The sequence below is a fragment of the Rhipicephalus sanguineus genome, unplaced genomic scaffold, assembly GCF_013339695.2.
Source record: "Rhipicephalus sanguineus isolate Rsan-2018 unplaced genomic scaffold, BIME_Rsan_1.4 Seq832, whole genome shotgun sequence".
NCBI lineage: Eukaryota > Metazoa > Arthropoda > Arachnida > Ixodida > Ixodidae > Rhipicephalus > Rhipicephalus sanguineus.
In genome coordinates this window covers 10,803-33,761 of record NW_023616092.1, presented here as the reverse complement: position 1 = coordinate 33,761, position 22,959 = coordinate 10,803, and the positions used below count along the sequence as shown (strand labels likewise).

Here is a 22,959-nt window from a genome sequence, read left to right as displayed (position 1 = left end):
CAATTTAGTTGCGTAAGTAAATATTTTAACACGAAAGTGTTTTATGCCAGGGTCCACCAAGACTTCAGTGACGTACTTCCGTCACGGAAATGACGTCTAAAAATACACAATCAAATGGCAAAGAAAAAATTACAGCATATCCACGGGTGAATGATGAAAAGCTTGCGCGAAGCTCCTGGAGCAATTATGGTTACGCCGTGAAATGTTCAGTGGTTTCGCCCAGCAGTAACCCAAGCGATACGCCGCTTTGATTACTGCTGCGCTCGTGCCGACGAGCACGAGACGCAGCGGCCTTCCGCACCCGGTGCTCCTCGTCGTCCATGGTCCGGCAAGCAGCACGATCCAGCAAGCGCACTCCTCCACGTACGGCGACGATCAAGGAGAATGAGAGATAACGGGCGCAGCCAATCTGAGAGCAGCGGCACCTATACGCCATCTAGCGTGCATTCACCCAACCGCCATATTGCAGACATATCTATGGGACAGCGCCATCTTGTATATCGTCACTCAACTGCAGTTTGCATGCATCTCTATGGGACAGCGCCATCTAGTAATGATACGGGAGAGGCAACGGCGGGGGAACGCCGGACGGAGCGACGACCGACCAGGTGATGTATAAGGAGCTTCGCCCCTAAAAGTTCCGTCCGCAACAACAGATGCCGGGCACGCTGTCCACTGCGCCACGGTCACAGCCTCTAGAGGCTTTACAAACGCGCTTTTTATATCTACCACTCTCCCGGTCTGCGGGGTGGTGTTGCCCTCTGGGAGCGGTAAAGTAATTCGTCATGACTGTGGCCTCCGCGATTAGCACCTGCAACGCGTTACACGTCCCTCCCATTCGGCGCGTTTTCAATAGAAGTTCAATTTTCTCAATGCCTTAACACACCGCGAGGTGGCGACGTTAGCCAAGCGTCGTAAAAGTGTCGGCCTCGCTCATAGCTCTGCGACGCGCGCCTGCCTCACCTGGCTGTAACACCGCGTTTCGCGCTCACGCGCTCGCCCCTAGAAGAATCGCGGCCAGGCTACAGGGGCGGCACCACGCGCTTTTCGTTTCCCTCTAGTCCGGCCGCGGTGTTCAATCACATTTTAACATGCCGCGGGATGGCGACCAAGTTCTGCGTCCGATATGCGACGCTCTTCTGGCTATCACTCCTAGTTCTCTGATTACGCTATCACCGTTAACTACTACACCATAAGGGTTTGTTTAATCATTTAGCTGGGACGTTAGTCGTGGGTGTGGAGATGTACCACCAACCATCAAAGTGGGCACATCCACGTTAAACGTTGCTATAGCTGCCAGACATGAATATATATTGTGCAAACTCTCTTATATCTATGTACAGTAAACATTCAGTTACTTGTGTAAGGGCACGCTTTACTTTCGTGTTGTTCCGATTCCTATGACGGAGGGATCAACCATGTTTTTGCATATATGCAATCACAATACATACGAAAGTGGGAGTAAACCGAAAACGTGAAAAATTTAGCTTTAGTTGTAGAAGAAAAGAAGTGTCCATATATGTGGATGCTGGCAACAACAGTTACACTAGGTACATCATCTTTCTTCATCGTAGGTGGAACTTTGCTTGCCGATGGTTCTGTTTCAATGCCTGATCATCATCATCATCACTGCTTACCGTAATCCACACCTTCATGATATGTTCAGCGCAATAATAATAATAATAATAATAATAATAATAATAATAATATAATATAATAATAATAATAATAATATAATTAATATTAATTATTATTATTAGTAGTAGTAGTAGCTCAGCGGCCACAACGGCCAAAGGCCATTTTTGTACGAAGCTGAGCCCGGACACCACTGCTGCTGACATCAAAAAACATATTGCTTCATTCGATATGTCTCCCATTTCCTGCCGGCGACTCCAAACAAGATTCCAGTCATATTCTTCATTCTATATCGAAGTTGACGAGGACACGCTACAACGCCTGAATGACCCTTCGATGTGGCCCCTCGGATGCCTCTTCAAGCCATTTCGTGGGGAGCTGCGCAATGACATGCTTCATCCCTCTGAGCTAGTGCCTGGAATCGAAAGTGCCGTGTAACGTAGACATATTCTACCAAAATGCTCGGGGTCTGCGTACCAAGACACTCGAGTTTTTCTCTAATGTTCTTTCGTCTTCTTTTCCTATTATCGCTATTTCTGAAACATGGCTCGGCACTGAAATTCCCTCATTGGACTTTTTTCCCCCGACCTACACCACCTTCCGCCGTGACCGAGATTTCAGTGAAACCAAACAGAAAGGCGGTGGCGTGCTGATTGCCATTGACAATTCACTTGAATCCGTTAGACGGAAAGACCTGGAAACTATCGAAGAATCGATCTGGCTAGAAATCAACCTTGAGCGCCGTGAAAAATTGTTGATTGGATGCTTCTATTTACCGCCCAGCATTTCCCCTGCCTCGTTTCACGATGTCATGTCTTCTATTGAACTTGTGATATCTTCTCATAGTGGGCACAGAATTATTGATCTTGGGGATTTCAATGCACCTGGAATTGACTGGAGCACGCTTACCTTTTCTCATTACAATCATTTCACAGAGAAAAAGTGCAGCCTGCTCTTGGACTTTCTGGCGTTTAATTCCCTAGTGCAACATAATTCATCGTCAATTCCAGTGGCAACGTCTTAGACCTGTGTGTGTCAAACGATCAACCCCTTGAAGTTTCCCGCTCCAACATCTCTCTTGTACGTCCGGACAAATTCCACCCCACCACTTAACGTAAGATTATCTGCATCAGCCGAAACAACGAGCTACAGCAGTTACGTAAACAAATCTCCAAGATTTGCGTTCAAGCGAGGTGATTACACGGGCCTCTATCATCACTTGTCCACCGTTGAGTGGTCACAGGTTACTGACAAACCTAATGTTGATGACCAGGTTGATCGGTTTACGGAGCTTGTACTGAGCAGCATGCTTAATTTTATTCCCCAGTATACACCTAAACAACGTAAATATCCCCACTGGTTCTCATCTGAACTTATCAGTGCACTGAAGCATAAAGATCACGCACACAGGAAATCTAAATGTTCTCCATCCAGCGAGTGGAAGGAAGAGTTCAGCTTTTTTCGAACTCTCTAAACGCCTAATAAACGGGATCATAGTTAGTACATTGAATTCTTAGAAAAAAGCGCTCTGACAGGCCGGCTGAGTTTTGGAAGTATGTACTAAACCGGTCTAGCAAAAGCGGAGAGTCCCCTTCAACTACTAGACTCAAATGGGGTAGAAGTGCATGCCGTCGCTGACTGTTTGCCACACATTCTCATCCGTTTATAAGGCCTCAGACTCCAGCACTGATATCAGACAACAGCCCAAGGCAGTTAGCTCATCCAGTGCTTTGTCGCTGGATGAAAATCTTATCAGCGCATGCATTAAGCGCTTAAACCATCCTTATCATGTGGCCCAGATGGCAATCCCCTCCGCCATACTAAAAGCATATGGTACTATATTTGTCCAGTACTGACCTACGATATTTAATAACTGCCTGGACACTTCCACATTTCCTAGCATGTGGGAAAACTGCTCGTGTTTTCCCAGTATTTAAGTCGGGCTCTAAGACAGATGTTTCTAATTATCGCCCGAATTTCTCTACTATGTGCCACATCAAAGATCTTCGAACTGGCTCTTCACAAAATATTGTCTTTTAGTGTGAAAAACTCAATTGATTCCAATCAACATGGTTTCTTGCTGGCCGCTCAAACTACCACAAATCTTGCTAGTTTCATGACGCAGATCTCCACCCTATTCTCAGAGAGGACAGGTTGACGTAATCTACTGTGGACCTGAGCAAGGCTTTTGACGTAGTCAGCCACACACTGATTATGGTAAACTTGCGAACTTTGACGTTGACTTGTCGATTGTGAATCTCTTGCACAGCTATCTGCTCAATAGATCTGTTATGTTGCCGTAAATGGCCAAACCTCTTCTTGTATAAAGTGACTAGTGGGGTCCCCAAGGGTCGGTAGTAGACCCACTCCTATTTTTAATTTACGTTAATGATGTTTCTTTTGCCATTCGTAATTCTTCTTTCCTCTTGTATGCCGATGACATCAAGATATTTAAGGAAATTCATTCAGTTAACGACTGTCGCTTGCTGCAGTCGATTTGTTTTCTTTTCCGAAGGGTTGCAACGGCAATAACCTTTCTCTAAATACCTCAAGACAAATTCATGTCTATCACTCGCAAAACATCTAGCGTATCATTTTCAATACTTTGTCAATTCGGTGCCGTTATGCAAGGTTTATGAAATCAGTGATCTTGGTGTTGTTGTTGACAGCGCGTTAAACTTTTCTTCTCACGTTAAGCGTGCTGCTATGCGGGGCCTTCGTTCTCTCGGATGTGTTTGTAGAATATCTCGAGAATTCAGGTCTCCCAGGCCCTACACAAATTGTAAACGGCAATATGTCTTCCGCAACTTGGAAGTATGCGTCCGTGATAATGGAATGGCATTGCTCAATCCAGCGGTAACACCATTGAACGAGTCCAGAAAAAATTCCTCAGCAATATACTAACCATCGCTTTGCTAAAAATGACTCTGGATCTCGTTCAAGTACTGCTGGAATCACTATCACTGCCATCACTTCACTGCCGCGAAATCGTTCTGATCTCTTATTTCTCTACAAGACTAGTCCACGGTATCATATCCTGCCCTGTACTTCTCAATTGTGTTAATTTTTCGAATTCCGCGTAAGTTAACCAGAGAGAACAGACCGTTTCATGTACCCGCCTGCTTCTTCCAACACTCTACCGTTCACAGAATACAAAGTCTTTATAATATTAATTTTCTTGATCTTGACGTTTTTCATAGTCCACAATCATTGTTTTTATCCGAGCTTTGCACTGTTTTCACATAGTATGGCACAATGTACAAAGTCTTCCCTTCTCCGTCTTTCCGCATAGTTGTATATGTGCAATCTAATTTTTTATTCCCTTCAATATTTCTCATATTGTATTTTTCTCCTCCCCTTTTGTGTTCATTTCTCTTTGTCTACGTGTTTTTGCTCTTTTTATTTCTGAAGACTGTGTATTGTATTGTTTATTTTTATTGATTTTTTTTGCGTGCGCCTGCACAAAGACCTCACGGTTGTTCCTGGGCACGTTAAATAAATGATTGATTGATTGATTGATTGATTGATTGATTGATTATTGATTGATTGATTATTATTATTATTATTATATTATTATTATTATTTTATTATTATTATTCTTATATTATTATTATTATTATTATTCTCATCACATCATCATCATCCCCTCCGCCATTCTAAAAGCTTATGGTAGTATATTTGTTCCAGTACGGACTACGATATTTAATAACTGCCTGGGCACTTCCACATTTCCTAGCATGTGGAAAACTGCTCGTTTTTTCCAGTATTTAAGTCGGGCTCTAAAACAGATGCTTCTAATTATCGCCCGATTTCTCTACTATGTGCCACATCAAAGATCTTCGAACTGGCTCTTCACAACATATTGTCTTTTGTGTGAAAAACTCATTGATTCCTAATCAACATGGTTTCTCGCTGGCCGCTCAACTACTACAAATCTTGCTAGTTTCATGACGCAGATCTCCACACCTATTTCTCAGAGAGGACAGGCTGACGTAATTTACTGTGACCTGAGCAAGGCTTTGACGTAGTCAGCCACACACTGATTATGGTTAAACTTGCGCACTTTGATGTTGACTTGTCACTTGTGAATCTCCTGCAGAGCTATCTGCTCAATAGATATTGTTATGTAGCCGTAAATGGCCAAACGTCTTCTTGTATAAAGTGACTAGTGGGGTCCCTCAAGGGTCGGTATTAGGCCCACTCCTATTTTTAATTTACGTTAATCATGCTCCATTTGCAATTCGTAATTCTTCTTTCCTCTTGTATGCCGATGACATCAAGATTTTTAAGGAAATTCATTCAGTTGACGACTGTCGCATGCTGCAGTCAGATTTGCGCTCTTTTTCCGAATGGTGCAACGGTAATAACCCTTCTCTGAATACCTCGAAGACAAAATTCATGTCTATCACTCGCAGAACATCTCGCGTGTCATTTCGATACTCTGTCAATTGTGTGTCCTTATGCAAGGTTTATGAGATCGGTGGTCTTGGTGTTGTTGACAGCGCGTTAAACTTTTGCTCACGTTAAGCGTGCTGCTGTGCGGGGCCTTCGTTCTCTCGGATGTGTTTATAGAATATCTCGAGAATTCAGGTCTGCCATAGCCCTCCACAAATTGTACGCGGCAATATGTCTTCCACAACTTGAGTATGCGTCCGTGATATGGGATGTCTTTGCTCAATCTAGCGGTAACACCATGAACGAGTCCAGAAAAAATTCCTCAGTATATTGTCACGTGGTCGTGACGTCGACGACACAGCAGTCGGCGTTTGTAGGATGAAACTGTTTACAGTGAACTCTCAATTGAGTGAACTTCAAGGGACCCAAGGAAATAGTTCACTTAACTGAAAGTTCACTAAACTGAATATTCACTAGAATATGGAACAGCATTGGGCACAGCAGACATTAGAGTCAAAAGTGTGAAATGCAATTTATTTTGAAAAGAAATCTGTAATTTTCAGTTGGACTGGTGTGCTTAAAGCGCAAGAAGAGACAAAGCTTTCCAGAGAGTCTACGTTTCTGTGCACTGCCTCTGGCACAGCTTGTTGCTGAGACACGAAGTCTCGCAACTTTCTAACATACTCTACCGCCTCGTCTAGAGTTACAGGATTGAACCTGCCTCAGCCGTTACGACTTCCTCGTCGCACTCTTCTTCTTCTGGTTCCGGACGAACACTCGAAACAATTTCCAAATCAATAGTTCTGCACAAGTGATAAGATCACTGTCAGACTGCACATAGTCCTCAAATGAAGCACCACTGTCGACGTCCAGCTGTGTCGCGCCGCCGCCGCGATGTCGCGCCGCCGCCGATGGATGGGCGATTTAGTGGAGGATCGCATCGGCTATGCCAGTGCTGCAGTGCACAAAACTTCGTTGAATTGATTTAAAAAATGAGCCTGGGTCCGCGGATCAAGTTCGTTCAACTGAAAAATTCACTATTCTGAAATTCGTTTAACTGAAAGATTTTTGCATAGAATGCATAAGAAAATCGCCGGGGATTTTCTAAAAGTTCGTTATTCTGAAATATTCGTTAAACCGACGTTCGTACAAGTGAGAGTTTACTGTATTTGGCCGAACTTGTGGCCGGAAAATGAGAACTAGAACTACAGCAATGCACGCTGTACAATGATAGCGGCGAACAGGGCGTCGTCCGTCGATCAACTGACAAGCGATCAAGCGCGTCGGCTTTTAAACAGGCGCCATCGAACTTTCCAGCAATATCGCTGGTGGCGGCGTTATCTCTAGACAAAACTGGAACATTCGCGTGCGGGGTGCAATCTTAACAAACCGATCTACTACAATCGCGACGCTTCTAGAACACTACTTCGCGGACAGCGTCGAGCGTTGATAACCGTCCCTGCCGGTCAAACCCGAATACATCAAAACAAGACAAGAAGTGGGCGTGGCATTGCCCCCCTCTGAAAAAGCATCGTCCCGATGCTTATGAAAGAACATAGAAGAGAAAAAAAAACTAAACACAAACAAGTGCATACACAAATAAATTACAATAACGAAGGAAAAAATAGAGTCCCCAGGCTCGCTAACGCGCAAAAAACAGCTTAAGGCGCACGACATGGACGATTTCAGGTCGCGCACGGCGCCGCTGAAAGTTCGTAATGCCGTCAGGGGCAACCTCATAGTCGAGTGCGCCGAGGCGTCGAAGTACCCTGTACGGTCCGAAGTATCGTCGAAGAAGCTTCTCACTAAGTCCTCGTCGGCGTATTGGCGTCCATACCCATACACGGTCACCGGATTGGTATTCCATGCGGCGTCGTCGAAGGTTGTAGCGGCGGCTGTCAGTCGTCTGCTGGTTCTTTATCCGTAGGCGGGCGAGCTGTCGTGCTTCGGCGCGCTGTAGGTAGGTGGTCACGTCGATATTTTCCTCGTCGGTCACGTTTGGTAGCATGGCGTCGAGCGTCGTTGCCGGGCTCCGTCCGTAGACCAACTTGTATGGCGTCATCTGCGTCGTTTCCTGTACGGCCGTGTTGTACGCGAAGTTCACGTACGCAAGGATGGCGTCCCACGTCTTGTGTTCGACGTCGACGTACATGGCCAGCATGTCGATGGTCTTATTAGACGCTCGGTGAGGCCGTTGGTCTGTGGGTGGTAGGCGGTGGTGCGGCGATGGCTTGTGTGGCTGTAATCCAAGATCGCCTGAGTTAGGTCAGCCGTGAACGCCGTACCTCTGTCGGTGATGAGAACCTCTGGGGCGCCGTGTCGGAGGACGATGCTCTCAACGAAGAACTGGCTACCTCAGCGGCACTGCCTTTGGGCAGGGCTTTTGTTTCGGCGTAGCGGGTGAGGTAGTCGGTAGCCACGACGATCCATTTATTTCCGCAAGTCGACGTTGGGAACGGCCCCAGGAGGTCCATCCCGATCTGCTGGAATGGTCGCCGAGGAGGCTCGATCGGCTGCAGAAAGCCTGCTGGTCTTGTGGGCGGTGTCTTCCGTCGCTGACAGTCTCGGCACGTCCTTACGTAGCGAATGACGTCGGCGGCAAGGCGCGGCCAGTAGTACTTTTCGTGTACTCGTGCGAGCGTTCGGGAAAGTCCGAGGTGTCCAGCGTCGGGGTCGTCGTGCAGGGCATGCAAAATTCTGTCGCAGTCCCGAAGGTACAACGATAAGGTAGCTGGCTCGGGCCGGAGAGATTCTTCTTTACGAGGACTTTGTTTTTCAAAGAAAATGATGCCAATCCTCGCCTGAATACTTTTGGGACAACGATGGTCCTGCCCTCCAGGTATTCCACTAGACCCTTCAGTTCAGGGTCGGCTCGCTGTCGTTCGCGAGTCTTCGGTACTATATGGCTCCCAATAGCTGTCATCATCCTGGTCGCCGGGCTTGGTGGTCGACGGGGTCACGAGACAAGCATCGGCGGTCGGAGTGTTTCCTTCCGGACTTGTACACGACAGTAATGATCAAATTCTTGAAGTCTCAGGCTTCCACCGTGCGAGGCGACCTGAAGGTCCTTCAAGTTCAGGCTTCCGCCAACACAAGGCGTGATGTCGCTCACACTCTTGAAGGGCCTGCCGTAGAGATAGGGGCGAACTTTGACGTAGCCCAGTATGATGGCGAGGCACTCCTTTTCTGTTGTGAATGTTGACCTCTGCTTTAGACAGCGACCGCTAGATAACGATAACCTTTCCAGTCCGCCCGCCCGCTGCACAAGGACGGCGCCGGAGTCCTATGCTGCTTGCATCGTGTGAATCTCCGTATCGCGTATTCGTCGAAATGCGCAAGTATCGGAGGTGTCTGCAGGCGTCGTTTCAGTTCATGAAATGCTTCGACTTGCGCTGTTTGCCACCTGAATTCGACGTCGGTCTTCGTGAGCTGCGTTAGTGGCTCGGCGATCCGTGAAAAGTCTTTGACAAAGCGTCTGTAATAGGCGCACAAGCCGAGAAATCGGCGCACGGCCTTCTTGTCGGTGGGTGGCGGGAAAGCGGCGATGGCAGCTGTTTTCTGCGGGTCTGGGAGCACTCCAGTCTTGCTGATCACGTGACCCAGAAACAAGAGCTCCTCGTACGCGAAGCGGCACTTTTCTGGCTTCAGGGTGAGCCCGGAGTTCTTGATTGCTTGAAGTACGGATTGAAGTCGCTGGAGGTGTTCGTCGAAGTTCGAGGAATACACAACGACGTCGTCCAAGTAAACAAGGCAAGTCTGCCACTTCAAGCCAGCTAATACAGTATCCATGACTCGTTGGAAAGTCGCAGGTGCCGAGCAAAGACCGAAGGGCATGACCTTGAACTCGAACAGGCCGTCCGGCGTTATAAAGGCGGTCTTTTCTCGGTCTCTCTCGTCGACTTCAATTTGCCAGTAGCCGGTCTTGAGGTCCATCGACGAAAAGTAATTCGCGTTGTGGAGTCGATCCAGGGTGTCGTCTATCCGTGGGAGAGGGTATACGTCCTTCTTTGTGATTTTGTTCAGGCGACGATAATCGACGCAGAAACGTAGGGTCCCATCCTTCTTCTTCTAACACCACGGGAGACGCCCACGGGCTGTTGGACGGCTGGATGATGTCGTCGCGTAGCATTTCATCGACTTGTTTCTTAACGGCCTCCCGTTCCCGCGTCGAAACCCGGTAGGGACTCTGACGGAGTGGTCGAGCATTTTCTTCTGTTATGATGCGGTGCTTAGCAAGGGGCGTTTGTCGGACCCGCGACGACGACGAGAAACAGTCCCTGTATTCCTGCAGAAGGCGTCGAAGCTGTTGCTGTTGGCGAGCGGGAAGACTTGGGTTTACGTCGAAGGGTGGCTCAGGGATCGTCGTCGTAGCTTCGTCAGAATCTGAAAAGGCAAACGCATCGCTGACGGCCAAGATTTCTTCGATGTATGCAATCGTCGTGCCCCTGCTCAGGTGTCTGTATTCCTGGCTGAAATTCGTTAGCATCACGCTTCCTTTCCCTTCATACAGCCGAGCAATGCCTCTTGCGACGCAAATGTCACGGTCTAGCAGCAAACCCTGATCGCTCTCGATGACACCTTCGATGCATTCAGCCGTTTCGGTGCCGACGGGAATTATGATGCTGGATCTAGGAGGAATGGTGACTTGATCCTCGAGCACGTTCAGGGCATGTTGACATGGGTTCGTATCCGGTGGTGTCGCTTTCTCCGACGATAGGGTTATCGACTTGGTTCTTAAGTCGATGACGGCGCCGTGGTCACTTAGGAAGTCCATTCCAAGTATCACATCCCTGGAGCAGTTTTGTAGGATTACAAAGCTCGCAGGATAAGTCCGGTTGTTGATAGTGACTCTCGCCGTGCAGACACCAATCGGCGTTATTAGATGGCCTCCAGCGGTACGGATCTCGGGGCCTTCCCAAGCAGTCCTAACTTTCTTCAACTTTGCTGCGAACGGCCCACTGATGACGGAATAGTCGGCTCCAGTATCGACGAGAGCGGTGACGTTGTGGCCGTCGATCAGAACGTCGAGGTCGCTAGTCCGCCGTCTTGCGTTGCGGTTACGTCGCGGCGTCGGGTCACGGCTACGTCGGTTTGCACCGCTGCTTCCGCGTTGCGTCGTCAGGTCTGCTTCCGGTCGCAAAGTTTCGTCTTCGGGACGTCGACGTCGTTCGGCGTGCGGCGGGGGCTCGGAACTTCGTCGCGGTGTCGTCGTCGACGGCGGAGGATCTTCAGCATTTCGTCGTTCAGCAACCGCACCTCCATCGGTTGCTGCCCTTAGTTTTCCGGATACGGGCTAGGCGACCGGCCCCGGTTTGGGCCAGTGTACTGCCGGCGGTGCGGTGACATGTAGCGGCCGGGCGACGGTGAGCGGGAAGGTCGTCGTTCTTGCCACTGTGTGCCTGTGAGGTAGTCGTCGATGTCGCGAGGCCGTTCGCCTGGCTGCGGGCGCGGCGCGTTGACGGGGAATCCGCGTAGCCCCATCTGACGGTACTGGCAGCGGCGGTACGTGTGGCCGGCCTCCCCGCAGTGGTAGCAGAGCGGGCGGTTGTCAGGGGCACGCCAGACATCGGTCTTCCTCGGGGTGTAGCGCTGGCCGACAGGTGGGCGGTAGGGCGTCGGTGGCGGCGGCGGCGTCTGGCCGACAGGTGGACGGTAGGGCGTCGCTGGCGGCGTCTGGCGACGGTACTGCGGCGGTGTGTCGTCTTGGCGTGGGCGTGGAGGAGGAGCATGACGGCGGGCTGCAGCAGCATAGCTCATAGCTTGCGGCTGCGGCTCTGCTAGCTGAGGCGCACCGAGTGAATGCTGGATCTCCTGGCGCACGACGTCGGCGATGGAATCCACTTGAGGTTGCGACGAAGGTAGAATTTTTCGCAGCTCCTCTTGCACGATTGCTCGAATCGTCTCACGCAGGTCGGCGGATCCTAGTGCTTGAACGTCGGCGTAGCTTGTGGTCGAGAAGCTGCGGTTGTATTGCCGTGTTCGCATCTCAAGCGTTTTCTCGATTGTTGTTGCTTCGGAGACAAATTCTTCGACGGTATTCGGCGGATTCCTCATAAGTCCAGCGAAGAGCTGTTCCTTTACTCCTCGCATGAGGAAGCGGACTTTCTTGTCCTCGGGCATGGCAGGGTCAGCGTGGCGAAATAGCCGGGTCATTTCCTCTGCAAGATGGCCACGCTTTCATATGGAAGTTGGACCCGTGTCTCCAAGCAAGGCTGCGGCCCTTTCCTTTCGGACGACGCTTGTGAACGTCTCCAGCAAACCGCTGCGAAAGGCGTCCCAGGTTCGAAGAGTGGACTCCCGATTCTCGAACCAGGTCCTTGCTGCATCTTCCAGGTAAAAGTAGACGTGGCGCAGCTTGTCCTCGGAGTCCCAGTTGTTGAACGCTGAGACCCTTTCGAAGGTCTCGAGCCAGGTTTCCGGGTCTTCGAATGACGACCCGCGGAAAGTTGGCGGCTCCTTGGGCTGCCGGAGAAGTATCGGCGCAGGCTGCACGGGGTCGGTCATCGTCGCTGCGGTCGGTGTTGGGACCTGGGGCTGCCTGGTGTTTTCTGGAAGAGCCCGTACTCTTGGCTGCAGTCCCTTCTGCCTGCGGCTTGTTCGACGATCCGGGTTTTCTTGCCGTCGTCCTCCTCACGGCTTGGGCTTGGTCAGCGCTTCGCGGGGCGTCCGGATCATGGAAGAAGCAGCACCTCCACCAGATGTCACGTGGTGGTGACGTCAACGAACACAGCAGTCGGCCGTTTGTTAGGATGAAACTGTTTATTTGGCCGAACTTGTGGCCGGAAAATGAGAACTAGAACTACAGCAATGCACGCTGTACAATGATAGCGGCGAACAGGGCGTCGTCCGTCGATCAACTGACAAGCGATCAAGCGCGTCGGCTTTTATACAGGCGCCATCATAGAACTTTCCAGCAGTATCGCTGGTGGCGGCGTTATCTCTAGACAAAACTGGAACATTCGCGTGCGGGTGCAATCTTAACAAACCGATCTACTACAATCGCGACGCTTCTAGAACACTACTTCGCGGACAGCGTCGAGCGTTGATAACCGTCCCTGCCGGTCAAACCCGAATACATCAAACAAGACAAGTGGGCGTGGCAATATATAACCATCGCTTTGCTAAAAATGACTCTGGATCTCGTTCAAATACTGCTGAATTATTATCACTGCCATCACTTCACTGCCGACGAAATCGTTCTGATCTGTTGTTTCTTTACAAGCTAGACCACGGTATCAATCCTGCCCTGTACTTTTCAATTGTGTTAATTTTCGGATTCCGCGTAAGTTAACCAGAGAGAACAGACCGTTTCATGTACCCACCTGCTTCTTCCAACACTCTACCGTTCACAGAATACAAAGTCTCTATAATGTTAATTTTCTTGATCTTGACGTTTTTATAGTCCACAATCATTGTTTTTATCCGAGCTTTGCAGTGTTTTGACATAGTATGGCACAATGTAAAGTCTTCCCTTCTCCGTCTTTCCGCATAGTTGTATATATGCAATCTAATTTTTTATTCCCCGTCAATATTTCTAGTGTTGTCTTATTTTACTCCTCCCCTTTTGTGTTCATTTCTCTTTGTCTACGTGTTTTTGCTCTTTTTATTTCTGAAGACTGTCTGTATTGTATTGTTTATTTTTATTGTTTTTTTTGCGTGCGCCTGCACAAAGACCTTCGGTTGTTCCAGGGCACGTTAAATGATTGATTTTGATTGATTGATTATGATTGATTGATTGATTGATTGATTGATGATTTATTATTAAGTCTTCCCTTCTCCGTCTTTCCGCATTTGTATATATGCAATCTAATTTTTTATTCCCCTTCAATATTTCTCATATTGTCTTATTTTACTCCTCCCCTTTTGTGTTCATTTCTCTTTGTCTACGTGTTTTTGCCCTTTTTATTTCTGCAGACTATCTGTATTGTATTGTTTATTTTTATTGTTTTTTTTGTTGCGTGCGCCTGCACAAAGACCTCACGGTTGTTCCTGGGCACGTTAAATAATTGATTGATTGATTGATTGATTGATTGATTGATTGATTTCCATCATCATCATCGTTCATTATCGCTATTAACACCGCGTCACTCCTTATCTTCAATTCTTTCATCATAACGATAATTATCACCCTTCAAGGCCCACTTGCCTGCCCACAGCTCTGCTTCAACGTGTTCATCATCTTTATCGTCGTTGATCATCATTACCAACGCGTCCATGGTTACGTTCAAGCTGACTGCTTTCATCATCAGCAGTAGCATTGTTCAAGAGATCTTTGCTTGTTGATCGTTCTGCTTCAGCACGATAATTATCGGTTCTCGCCAAATCGGAACATTTGCTTCCGCTAGTCATCTCCAGAAATATAGCATGTACGTCTTCATCACTTAATCCACGTCTCGAATGAAGAAAATAAATTGTAAACATCAGTTCTAAAATGCGTATATAGCTATATTACAGTTATTGTTTTGTGTAGAGCAGCACGGCAACGATGCGGGTCTTACTACCATGCGGCGTTTTATGAGCTCATTACACGAAATCGGTATACCTGGCGTCCACAAACGTGGACGCCGCAGTTACAACTCAACTTACTAAACATCGGTCGCTCACAGTGCAACAAAACTCACCCAAAAACAAGATAAACCCTTCCTTTTCTCGAATAAAGGCGAATAATTAAAAAAAACTGTAGCCAATTTAGAGTGAACTTTAAAAAAAAATGCACGCATACGCCCCTATAGCCGACTTGAGAAGAACGCCATTGTTTTGTGCGCACTTACTGCTGTTTGTTCACAGAAGTGGGCACGTATAGATGCTTTTCTGAAATGCTGAAGAAATGCCAACACTTCAAATTGATTTTAAGGCAATGCGTTGGCTAGCCTGATTCCACTTCCCTGACATGTTTTTCTCATATGTGCACGCTGGGATACAGAGGGTTAAGCATCGGGGCGATTCTTTTCAGAGGGGGCATTGCCACGCGTGTTTAGAAACTTTATTTTGATGTATTCGGGTTTCGGCCACAAAAACTGTTAGCGACGCTCGGCGCAGAGCGCGCCTCAATGATTTAGAAGCTTCGCTATTATTTGGAAGCATTCTGTTAAGATTACGCGCGGGACGCGAACAGTCATGTTCATTTGCATGCTTACGCAAGCACCAGCGATTACGCTTGAAGGTTCGGTGACTGCTTTATAAAAGACCACACGCTTCACCGGTGTTCAGATTACTCGAGAGCCGCCGACTGCTCACGCCGCTATCAGTTTACAGTGAGAATCGCTTGCGCGTTGTATTTTCATTTTCCGTGCAGAAGTTCGCCCATAAAATGTTTAGTTTTGAACACGCCGACTGCTGCCTTCGTCAACGTCACGACCACGTCACAACATGAAAAAGTAGAGTGGCATAATTTTCCATGAGATGAAAAGAATTATCATGAATCCTGTAATGACATACACCAAGAAGTGTGTAAATGAGGAAGTTGCAACTCTAAGGTATTACAAACTAATGATCTTTATGGATAGTGCAATATGCAGAGTGAACTCTGCTATTGAAATTGGCTGCCTCTACTGGCTCTGTAGCTGCAAGTGCCAGCTGAAGCTACCTCAATCTGTGTGATGATATTGGCAGACGGACAGACAAGATCAACCCAGTTGTTATTCTTTAGCTGCCACATAGCAAAAGTCGCTTCAGGTACGGTTTCCTGGTAGGAAGAAGGCAGATGCATGAACTTGGTGGCTGTGCCGTACCACAGCGAACGTGATCGAATTCGGCGTGAGCAGCTGGCGTGTGCTGAATTCTGCAATCTGCTGCAGCAATGCAACATTGCTTGCTACCAGTCACTTCACCATACACACATGACAAATTCTAGCAGCAGCGACATTTAGCGCCGCACACTAGTTTATGATCATGGTACTCCTTGATGCAGCTGCCATCTGCATCACTGTCGGTTTTTATTTATAGTATGTGAGCCTGCATAGCAAGCGCACACAAAGTGGCCGAAAGTTGCGGGAAGCAGTGCAGGTGATCTTTGGTAGTCAACAAAATTCATTTACAAGAATTCTGCACATCAGTCAAGCCTGTTGGTTAGCATAAATTATGGAAGTGTGCAGCGAAATGTACACACCTAATTTAGTTGGGCTTGGAAAGTTTGGATCAGTTTGGCTTGGAAAGGCTTGGATCAGTTTAAGCTTGGCAGAAACAGGCTGTACACAGTAACGCCTGTTCCATACACTGCAAAAATGAAGTATACAATTTTTAAATAGGCCCCATTCTTCAGGCAACATGTATTGCATTCATGACAAATATAATACCCTTCTGCAGCAATGCGTGCTTCAAGAAGTCATAAACCATAACAATGTTTTTTTGCACTATAACTTGTAAATACCACTTTCCAGTACCACATTTTACAGAAAGACAACGTTTATATCTTTGCGAAAATAACTTATGTTCCTAGGCAAACTGCACTGTGCATACTGACAAACACATGGAGCACGTTCTTCTAAAGCTTATCTGGTTTATTGGAACTAAAAACTATGGTAACGCTATCTTATTTGAACTAGCTAGCAAGACCGTTCTCGCTGCTGTTTATATAAATTTCCTCTTGGTGGAAAGTCACAGGAATGAACGGTGCATAACCATGAGTGCAAGAACCACGGCCGCTACATAAAAAAAAAACGGTGCGGCCTGCTGCGTCGCGTCGCCGTCAATGGGCGAGCGCGGGTCGGCTGAGCGGCAGCTGTTTTGGGTGAGAGCGCCACTAGCACGATCCTCAAGGCAGACGCCGGTTCGTGTTGCTATGTCGTAGCCTCAGAATTTATGCGTGTCTATATGCATTTTCGTGTGCTTTCTCGTGTCTTTCTTGTGTGTGACCGGGCGTGTGAGCAGCTTGCATCATGTTTCCTGCGCCTGAGTATGGTTTTTTGTTGCACGCGTGTGTGGCAGACGGTTTTTTCTAGCGGTGTGATGACGCGAAGCATGTTTGCGTGCCGCTGTGCAACTCGTACAATGTGAAAAGACGCTACTGTGAAGTACCACGTGTTCCCATGCGATCTACAGTGTCGGGAAGCGTAATATTCGTAACAAAGCCCTTCTTTCTGTCACAAACGAGCGCTAAAAACAGGCGCGCGCCGCCGCATAGTGACGACAGCATCAAGCCACTGCGCCGACTGTTACCCCCAACGAGTGCGCGCAACGAAAAGAAAAAAGACGAGAATCAAAAGGCGCCCACGGCGAGCCCCTACCCTCTCCACCGAAGACGCCGTCGCGGTCGCGACAGCATAACACCCGCACAGATCGGGAGAATTCAAGAAATCAAAGTGAACCGACCGATTCCGCAGACGAACCGGCGAGACAAATCCCTTTCCCCTAGCTGTCGCTGCCTACGTGCTACGAGCTAGAGCACTGCACGGGCTCGGGCCTACCCGAAAACCCGGGCCCGGCCCGGCCCGTGGGCCGGGCCGGGCCGGGTAAAGTAGTTCTCACGGCGGGCCCGGGCCGGGCTCGGGCTTGAAGCTCCGGGCTTAGGGCCGGGCCCGGGTTTGAGGTGGCGGGGTCGGGTCGGGCCGGGCTTGGACTTTGCTGGGTTCTTAAATGGACACTATAATGAAGCACTGAAGCGGTTTAGACTGATAAAGTGAAGTCTAAGAACTCGAATGTCATTCATTTCATGATCATACGTTTATTATCAGACGAGAAAATCAAGGTCAGAATTCCATTTTTTTAAATTTCGCGCCGAAATCTCGGAGCGTGACGACACGGATTTCAAACTGTATTTGTTGTATTTGGGGACATTGTCTCTTTAAAATTTCCTAAAACTTGGTATGTTAAGTTTATGGCCCTCCCAGAGGTCAATGTACTTCATTTTTAGTGATGAGGAACTACGTAGGCCCCATTAGACGCCGTCAGAATCGAAGATGTCACGGTGTCTGCTGCACGAACTTAAAGGGGCGTCGCCCCCGGATTTACCTTTTTGCGCGTTTTCTGACTACCAGAGTCTTTTCCCGGCGAGCGTGGTGATTTAGGAATGCTAAAGAGTAATTTACTGATAATAGAGAAATTGTTTTTCTTCTAGTGCCCCTTCATGTTGGTTCCACATACGTTGCGCATACATACATATGTTTCACATTTTCTCTCGAAAAAAAAAACGCTTTTTTTATGTGGGGCAAGCTATTTAGAGAAATTTTATTAGAGACAAGTACTGAACTTCTTTTGCTCGTTGCATATGGGCGGCTACTTGATTTATCTTAAACGGGCGAGCTAAAAGTAGATATACCAGGCGCTCATATAGTTAAAATGTCGTTATTCAGTGCTTTATTTGCATTCGTTATGATTTTATATCCCAAATATTATTCTGTAATCGCAGTAATAAATGTAATATAATAAATATATACCTATAACTTATCGCAAGACCGATCATAAAGCTCCAAAGAGAGGAAACGTTTTTGAAGTTTCCAGCCCTCCACTAAAACGAAAGGACTGCACGGAGTCTCGATACATAGAATTCCTATACAGAGACATTCTTTTTCCGTGGCTTCGTCATGGCCCCCAGTGGTCATGGGACGCGAGATGGACGTGCACAGCCTGCTTGGTGCGCCCAATTTGTTAACATTTGAACTTTCGCTTGTTTCCGCTATATCAGGGGCCTCAAACCCATCTCAGCTAACGGGCCGCATTCACCAAAATGTACTCCCGTAAGGGCCAGGACAGTAACGCAGCTTAAAGCGCGGTGGGGGGGGGTCTTACCAAATGTCAGCTAACGTTGTCATTTAAGAGAAGAGCTTTCCCATATGTCACATATGGGTCATTTCTGAAGGGTATTTGGCGGCAGGATTCCAACATATCGATACCTGTCTTCAACATGACTAAAATCAGGACACCGATTTTGAAATATAGAGTTTTGGTTCACGGCTAAGTATAGTGTGAGAGCTACATGACACTGCCACAACACCGTTGGAATGTGCAGGAACAGCATAGCTTCAAACAGCATAAGGCGTGAGGCAAAATATATTCGCTTGACGAAATATCAGGCTTGAAAAAAGACTATTACGAATTCCGTGCCGGGTGATGTCCCTTTACCTCGAACCATAGGCATTCAATAAATAAGCGTCGAGAAGCTTATTCGCGCCTTTATTACCAAACTGTAACGAACACCAAAAATAGATCGAAATCGCTTCGTCCACCTCCTGCCAGTCCTACCCGCGTAGTGCAGCGGTCACCTTCTACCAGTACAACATCGTTAGGAAGGCATAAAGCATTATGATACGGAAGAGAAGAAGAGCGCGGTGCAAGCCGTGCATAACATACGCTGCTGAAAACTGCAAGCAGAAGCCCTCAAAAAAGAGTTTTATAGGTGATACTGAAGAGTGTCACGATGTTCGGGAACGATAGAAATGAAATAAGCTGCACAGCTACATTCATTCTGCAGAGGTCCACAAAGACATCCTGAATTTGCTCCATTGGTGGAAGTTAAGAACAACGACTGCCAACGCCTTCAAATTTCGCAAAACAGATGTGCACCCCTGCGGCTAGCGCATGCAGTGCGAGAAACTTTAGCGTGGCAGGATATGTAATACAACGGTGTATGGCGTGCTTAAAGCCGGAATCTCCAGATAATTTGGATTTTTGCACAATAACACGTGAAGAAATACACTATAAAATATGCCACAAAAGACTTATGGACTGTATATAGTAGCCGTGGTGGCATATGAAATATATATGATATATGAAAAGAATGCTACCAGAAATACATTTCTCGTCCTTTCGGCTGCCTATACGTATTTCTAATGTACACGTGGTGCACACGGTTCGTTATAATTTTTATCTAGGTTAGTGTACATACAGCAAGGTAATAAACTTCGCTTTCTTCCTCCATCTTGCTGTGAAAAGGTACTATCATGCTGAAGACGTGTTACATATCCAGAAAGGCGCATGATTGGCTTTGTCTTTAGAGCATGTTTTAAGTTTCAGTAAAGAGCGCAATGAGAGCATTGTGTTCTCTGTCTCCTCTGTTTTTATTGCAACTCATGCTACAAATCACTTTCCTTGCTGCAATATCTGCTGCCAAACGCTCTTCATGATCCCATTGCATTAGCAAAAAAAAAAAAAGAAAAAAGTTATAGTATACCATTGCCGAACAGACGTTCATTGTACCCAGTATGTCCACTGAACTCTTTCCTCCGTGAGCCCCTTTTTACACGAAATTACCATAGGTTAAAGCAGAATTGTTAGGGAAATATTCGCCAACAAAGCTTACATATTTGCTACTTAAAACACTTTGCTATAGATTCTATGTTCTGGCAACACCACCTATATTATTGGCTCGGGCCTCTGTCGGGCCTGATCTGCCGTCGGGCCGGGCCGGGCCGGGTAGGTGAAATTTTTTCTCGGGTTCGGGCCGGGCTCGGGCCGCGTATTGAATCACCGGGCCGGGCTCGGGCGGGTAAATTTGAACGAGTACCGGGCCCGGGCCGGGCCCGGGCCGAAAATCACGGCCCGTGCAGTGCTCTACTACGAGCCGAACGGTCACTTGGAACGTTCGCGAAACCGGGAAGTATCCAAACGAGAGACGACGGGGGGTAGGATGGTATGGTGAAGTCGGCGAAGGAGTTTTGTTGTTCGTGTGAGTCGTGTAGTGCGGTCAGTCGATCTTAGATGATCTAGTGATGACACCGTGGGAGCACTGTTTAGAAGAGTGTCGCCGAATGACGGTGACGAGAGCTGGAGTTCGTTTGAGTGTTTCCTGGAAGAGAAATCTTCCAGAAACGTTCGAAGAATTGTGGGCTGCACGCGTTTGGTGAATATTCAAGACCGTTACGCGTTCTTGGATAGTTTCTAATGGATGAAAGTGCATTTGTAGCACGGTAAGTTTGTTCCCGTTGCTGTAAACACCATCTAAGTGATGTTGTGAGTTGTAATTGATACCTGCCGAGTGTGGATGTTTGCGTGATCCTTGTACTGCCTTAACTGAGAATATATTTTGTTTTTGTTGTCAACTCTTGGCTCTAACTCTTGCCTTGGACCACAACCGGCATTTGGTGGCGCACTAACAGGACCTACATTTAAATTTTGTGTGCTTTCGTGGTGCGTTTCGGTGGGCCGATAAGTCAGCCTTTGGAATCTGCCCGGCGACTGCCTGCCCATTAAGGAGATCAGTCATTGAGTGACACTTTTCATTTCAGGTGAGTCAAACTGGCAGCGTTCGTGGAGAGTATTGAGGCCCACTCTACAAAACACTGGTACTCCTGGGGCAAACTGTTCACATATGTGGGGTAATCGGCAGTTCTAATAATGACTTTAATATTCAACGTCTAATGTGCAACTATAAAACGCGTTATCTACGGCCTCATTGGAGTAAGTGTCGGGCGTACAAACGCGGCTGTCGAAGCACTTCTCCGTGAACAGCTGTACCAGTGTGGTGGCCCCAGAGCGGGCGCAAGGAGAACTAGGCCCCGGACGCCGTTTCGGCGCCACGCAGCAGGCCGCACCTGTTTTTTTTTTTTTTTTTATGTAGCGGCCGTGCAAGAACACTGTAACAGGATGTGTAGCAACAACCAGTTCTGCTCATTTATGAAAACTATGTGGTTTCCCCGAATAAGCCAGTCGGAAAGAATCAACACTTTTGCATGAATAAAATTCAGTTGTTAGCGGTATACATCATGTTGTTACTCTGCATTCCCACCGGATTCATCTTACACTGATTGTTTCCCTTCGAAATGACTGGTTAGCTCAAAACAAGATTCTTCTTCATTATGTGAAACTGTGTACCTTACCTTTATCTTGGCCACAGATGCTTATTTCTTCTGTCTAAATATGGCATGCTTGCCTCAGCCACCTTCTGGACTGCATGGTCGGCACTCCACAGTTTGTCATGGCGTTGCTGTTGGCTGCCTACAGTACGTAACGAGAAACTTATCCATTAAAAAAAAAAAACGAAGCAGTGGTGGCACCAGGATCTCGTTCTTTCGAGAGGCGGACAGGGGCAGCTCTCATAAATAGCTACATCAATGCAAGCATTGGTTTTCATAAGCTATTATTATGCAATGAGGGGTGGAACAGCCAAATCATTTTAATGACAATGTCTACCACAAATATCTGCAGCCAAAATCTAGGCTTGGCGAAATATTGATTGATTGATTGATTGATTGATTGATTGATTGATTGATTGATTGATTGATTGATTGATTGATTGATTGATTGATTGATTGATTGATTGATTGATTGATTGATTGATTGATTGATTGATGCAGGGCTGGACAGTGAGGCTGACGAATGGAAGGACGCATCCATAGACGGCGCATTAGACGAGAGTACTGCGGACGACCTCTTTTCTGCCTTGCGTGACGCGCACTCAACCAGCGGTGGTGCCTCTAAAATGACAGAACGGGGATCTAGTAATGAGAGCTCGAAGACTACCAAGTCTCAACTTGTCAACAATGAGCTGAACAACCAGGCAGAAGGCTCTACGAGCAATATACAAAACGTCAAGGAAGTGATGATGATCAAGCCTCGACCCTTGCCACCGAGTGACTTCAAGCCAAAGGCATCATGAAATTATGAAGGATTCCGACGACGAGAACCCTTCATCTTCAGTATTTGCCATCTCTTTTACTGGCCGCGCGAAATCACGCCCATGAGAACGAATAACAGTTACGATTCACGTTTGTGTCCTCCTTGCTCTCGTCTGCCGCATTCAGTGCCGTTTCGCAACGATTAACAAGGCTTACATATTATTTCTATTTATTTATTTACTTATTTATTTACTTATTTATTTCTTTATTGATTTATACTGTAAGCCGAAGGCTCATACAGGAGTTGGCATACAAAATAGTACTGCCAAAGCATCCATTTCAAAGAAGACGCATGAGATCAAGAACGACACAGAAACAACTAAATACAGTAGACACGCTGCGTCAAAAATTAAAAATAAAAAATAAAAGAAGTCAGCAT

At 47.2% G+C, this 22,959-nt stretch overlaps 1 protein-coding gene across 1 annotated transcript in view; it reads left to right on the top strand.

The window, feature by feature from the left end:
* The window catches only part of LOC119378421 (testis-specific serine/threonine-protein kinase 4-like), a 125,979-nt gene extending 103,243 nt beyond the window's left edge, over positions 1 to 22,736 (top strand). Inside the window, 1 exon segment of the mRNA XM_049411761.1 lies at positions 22,260 to 22,736. Within this exon segment, the coding sequence (XP_049267718.1) occupies positions 22,260 to 22,561 (302 nt within the window). The 3' untranslated portion in view covers positions 22,562 to 22,736.
* Positions 22,737 to 22,959: the final 223 nt, after the last annotated feature.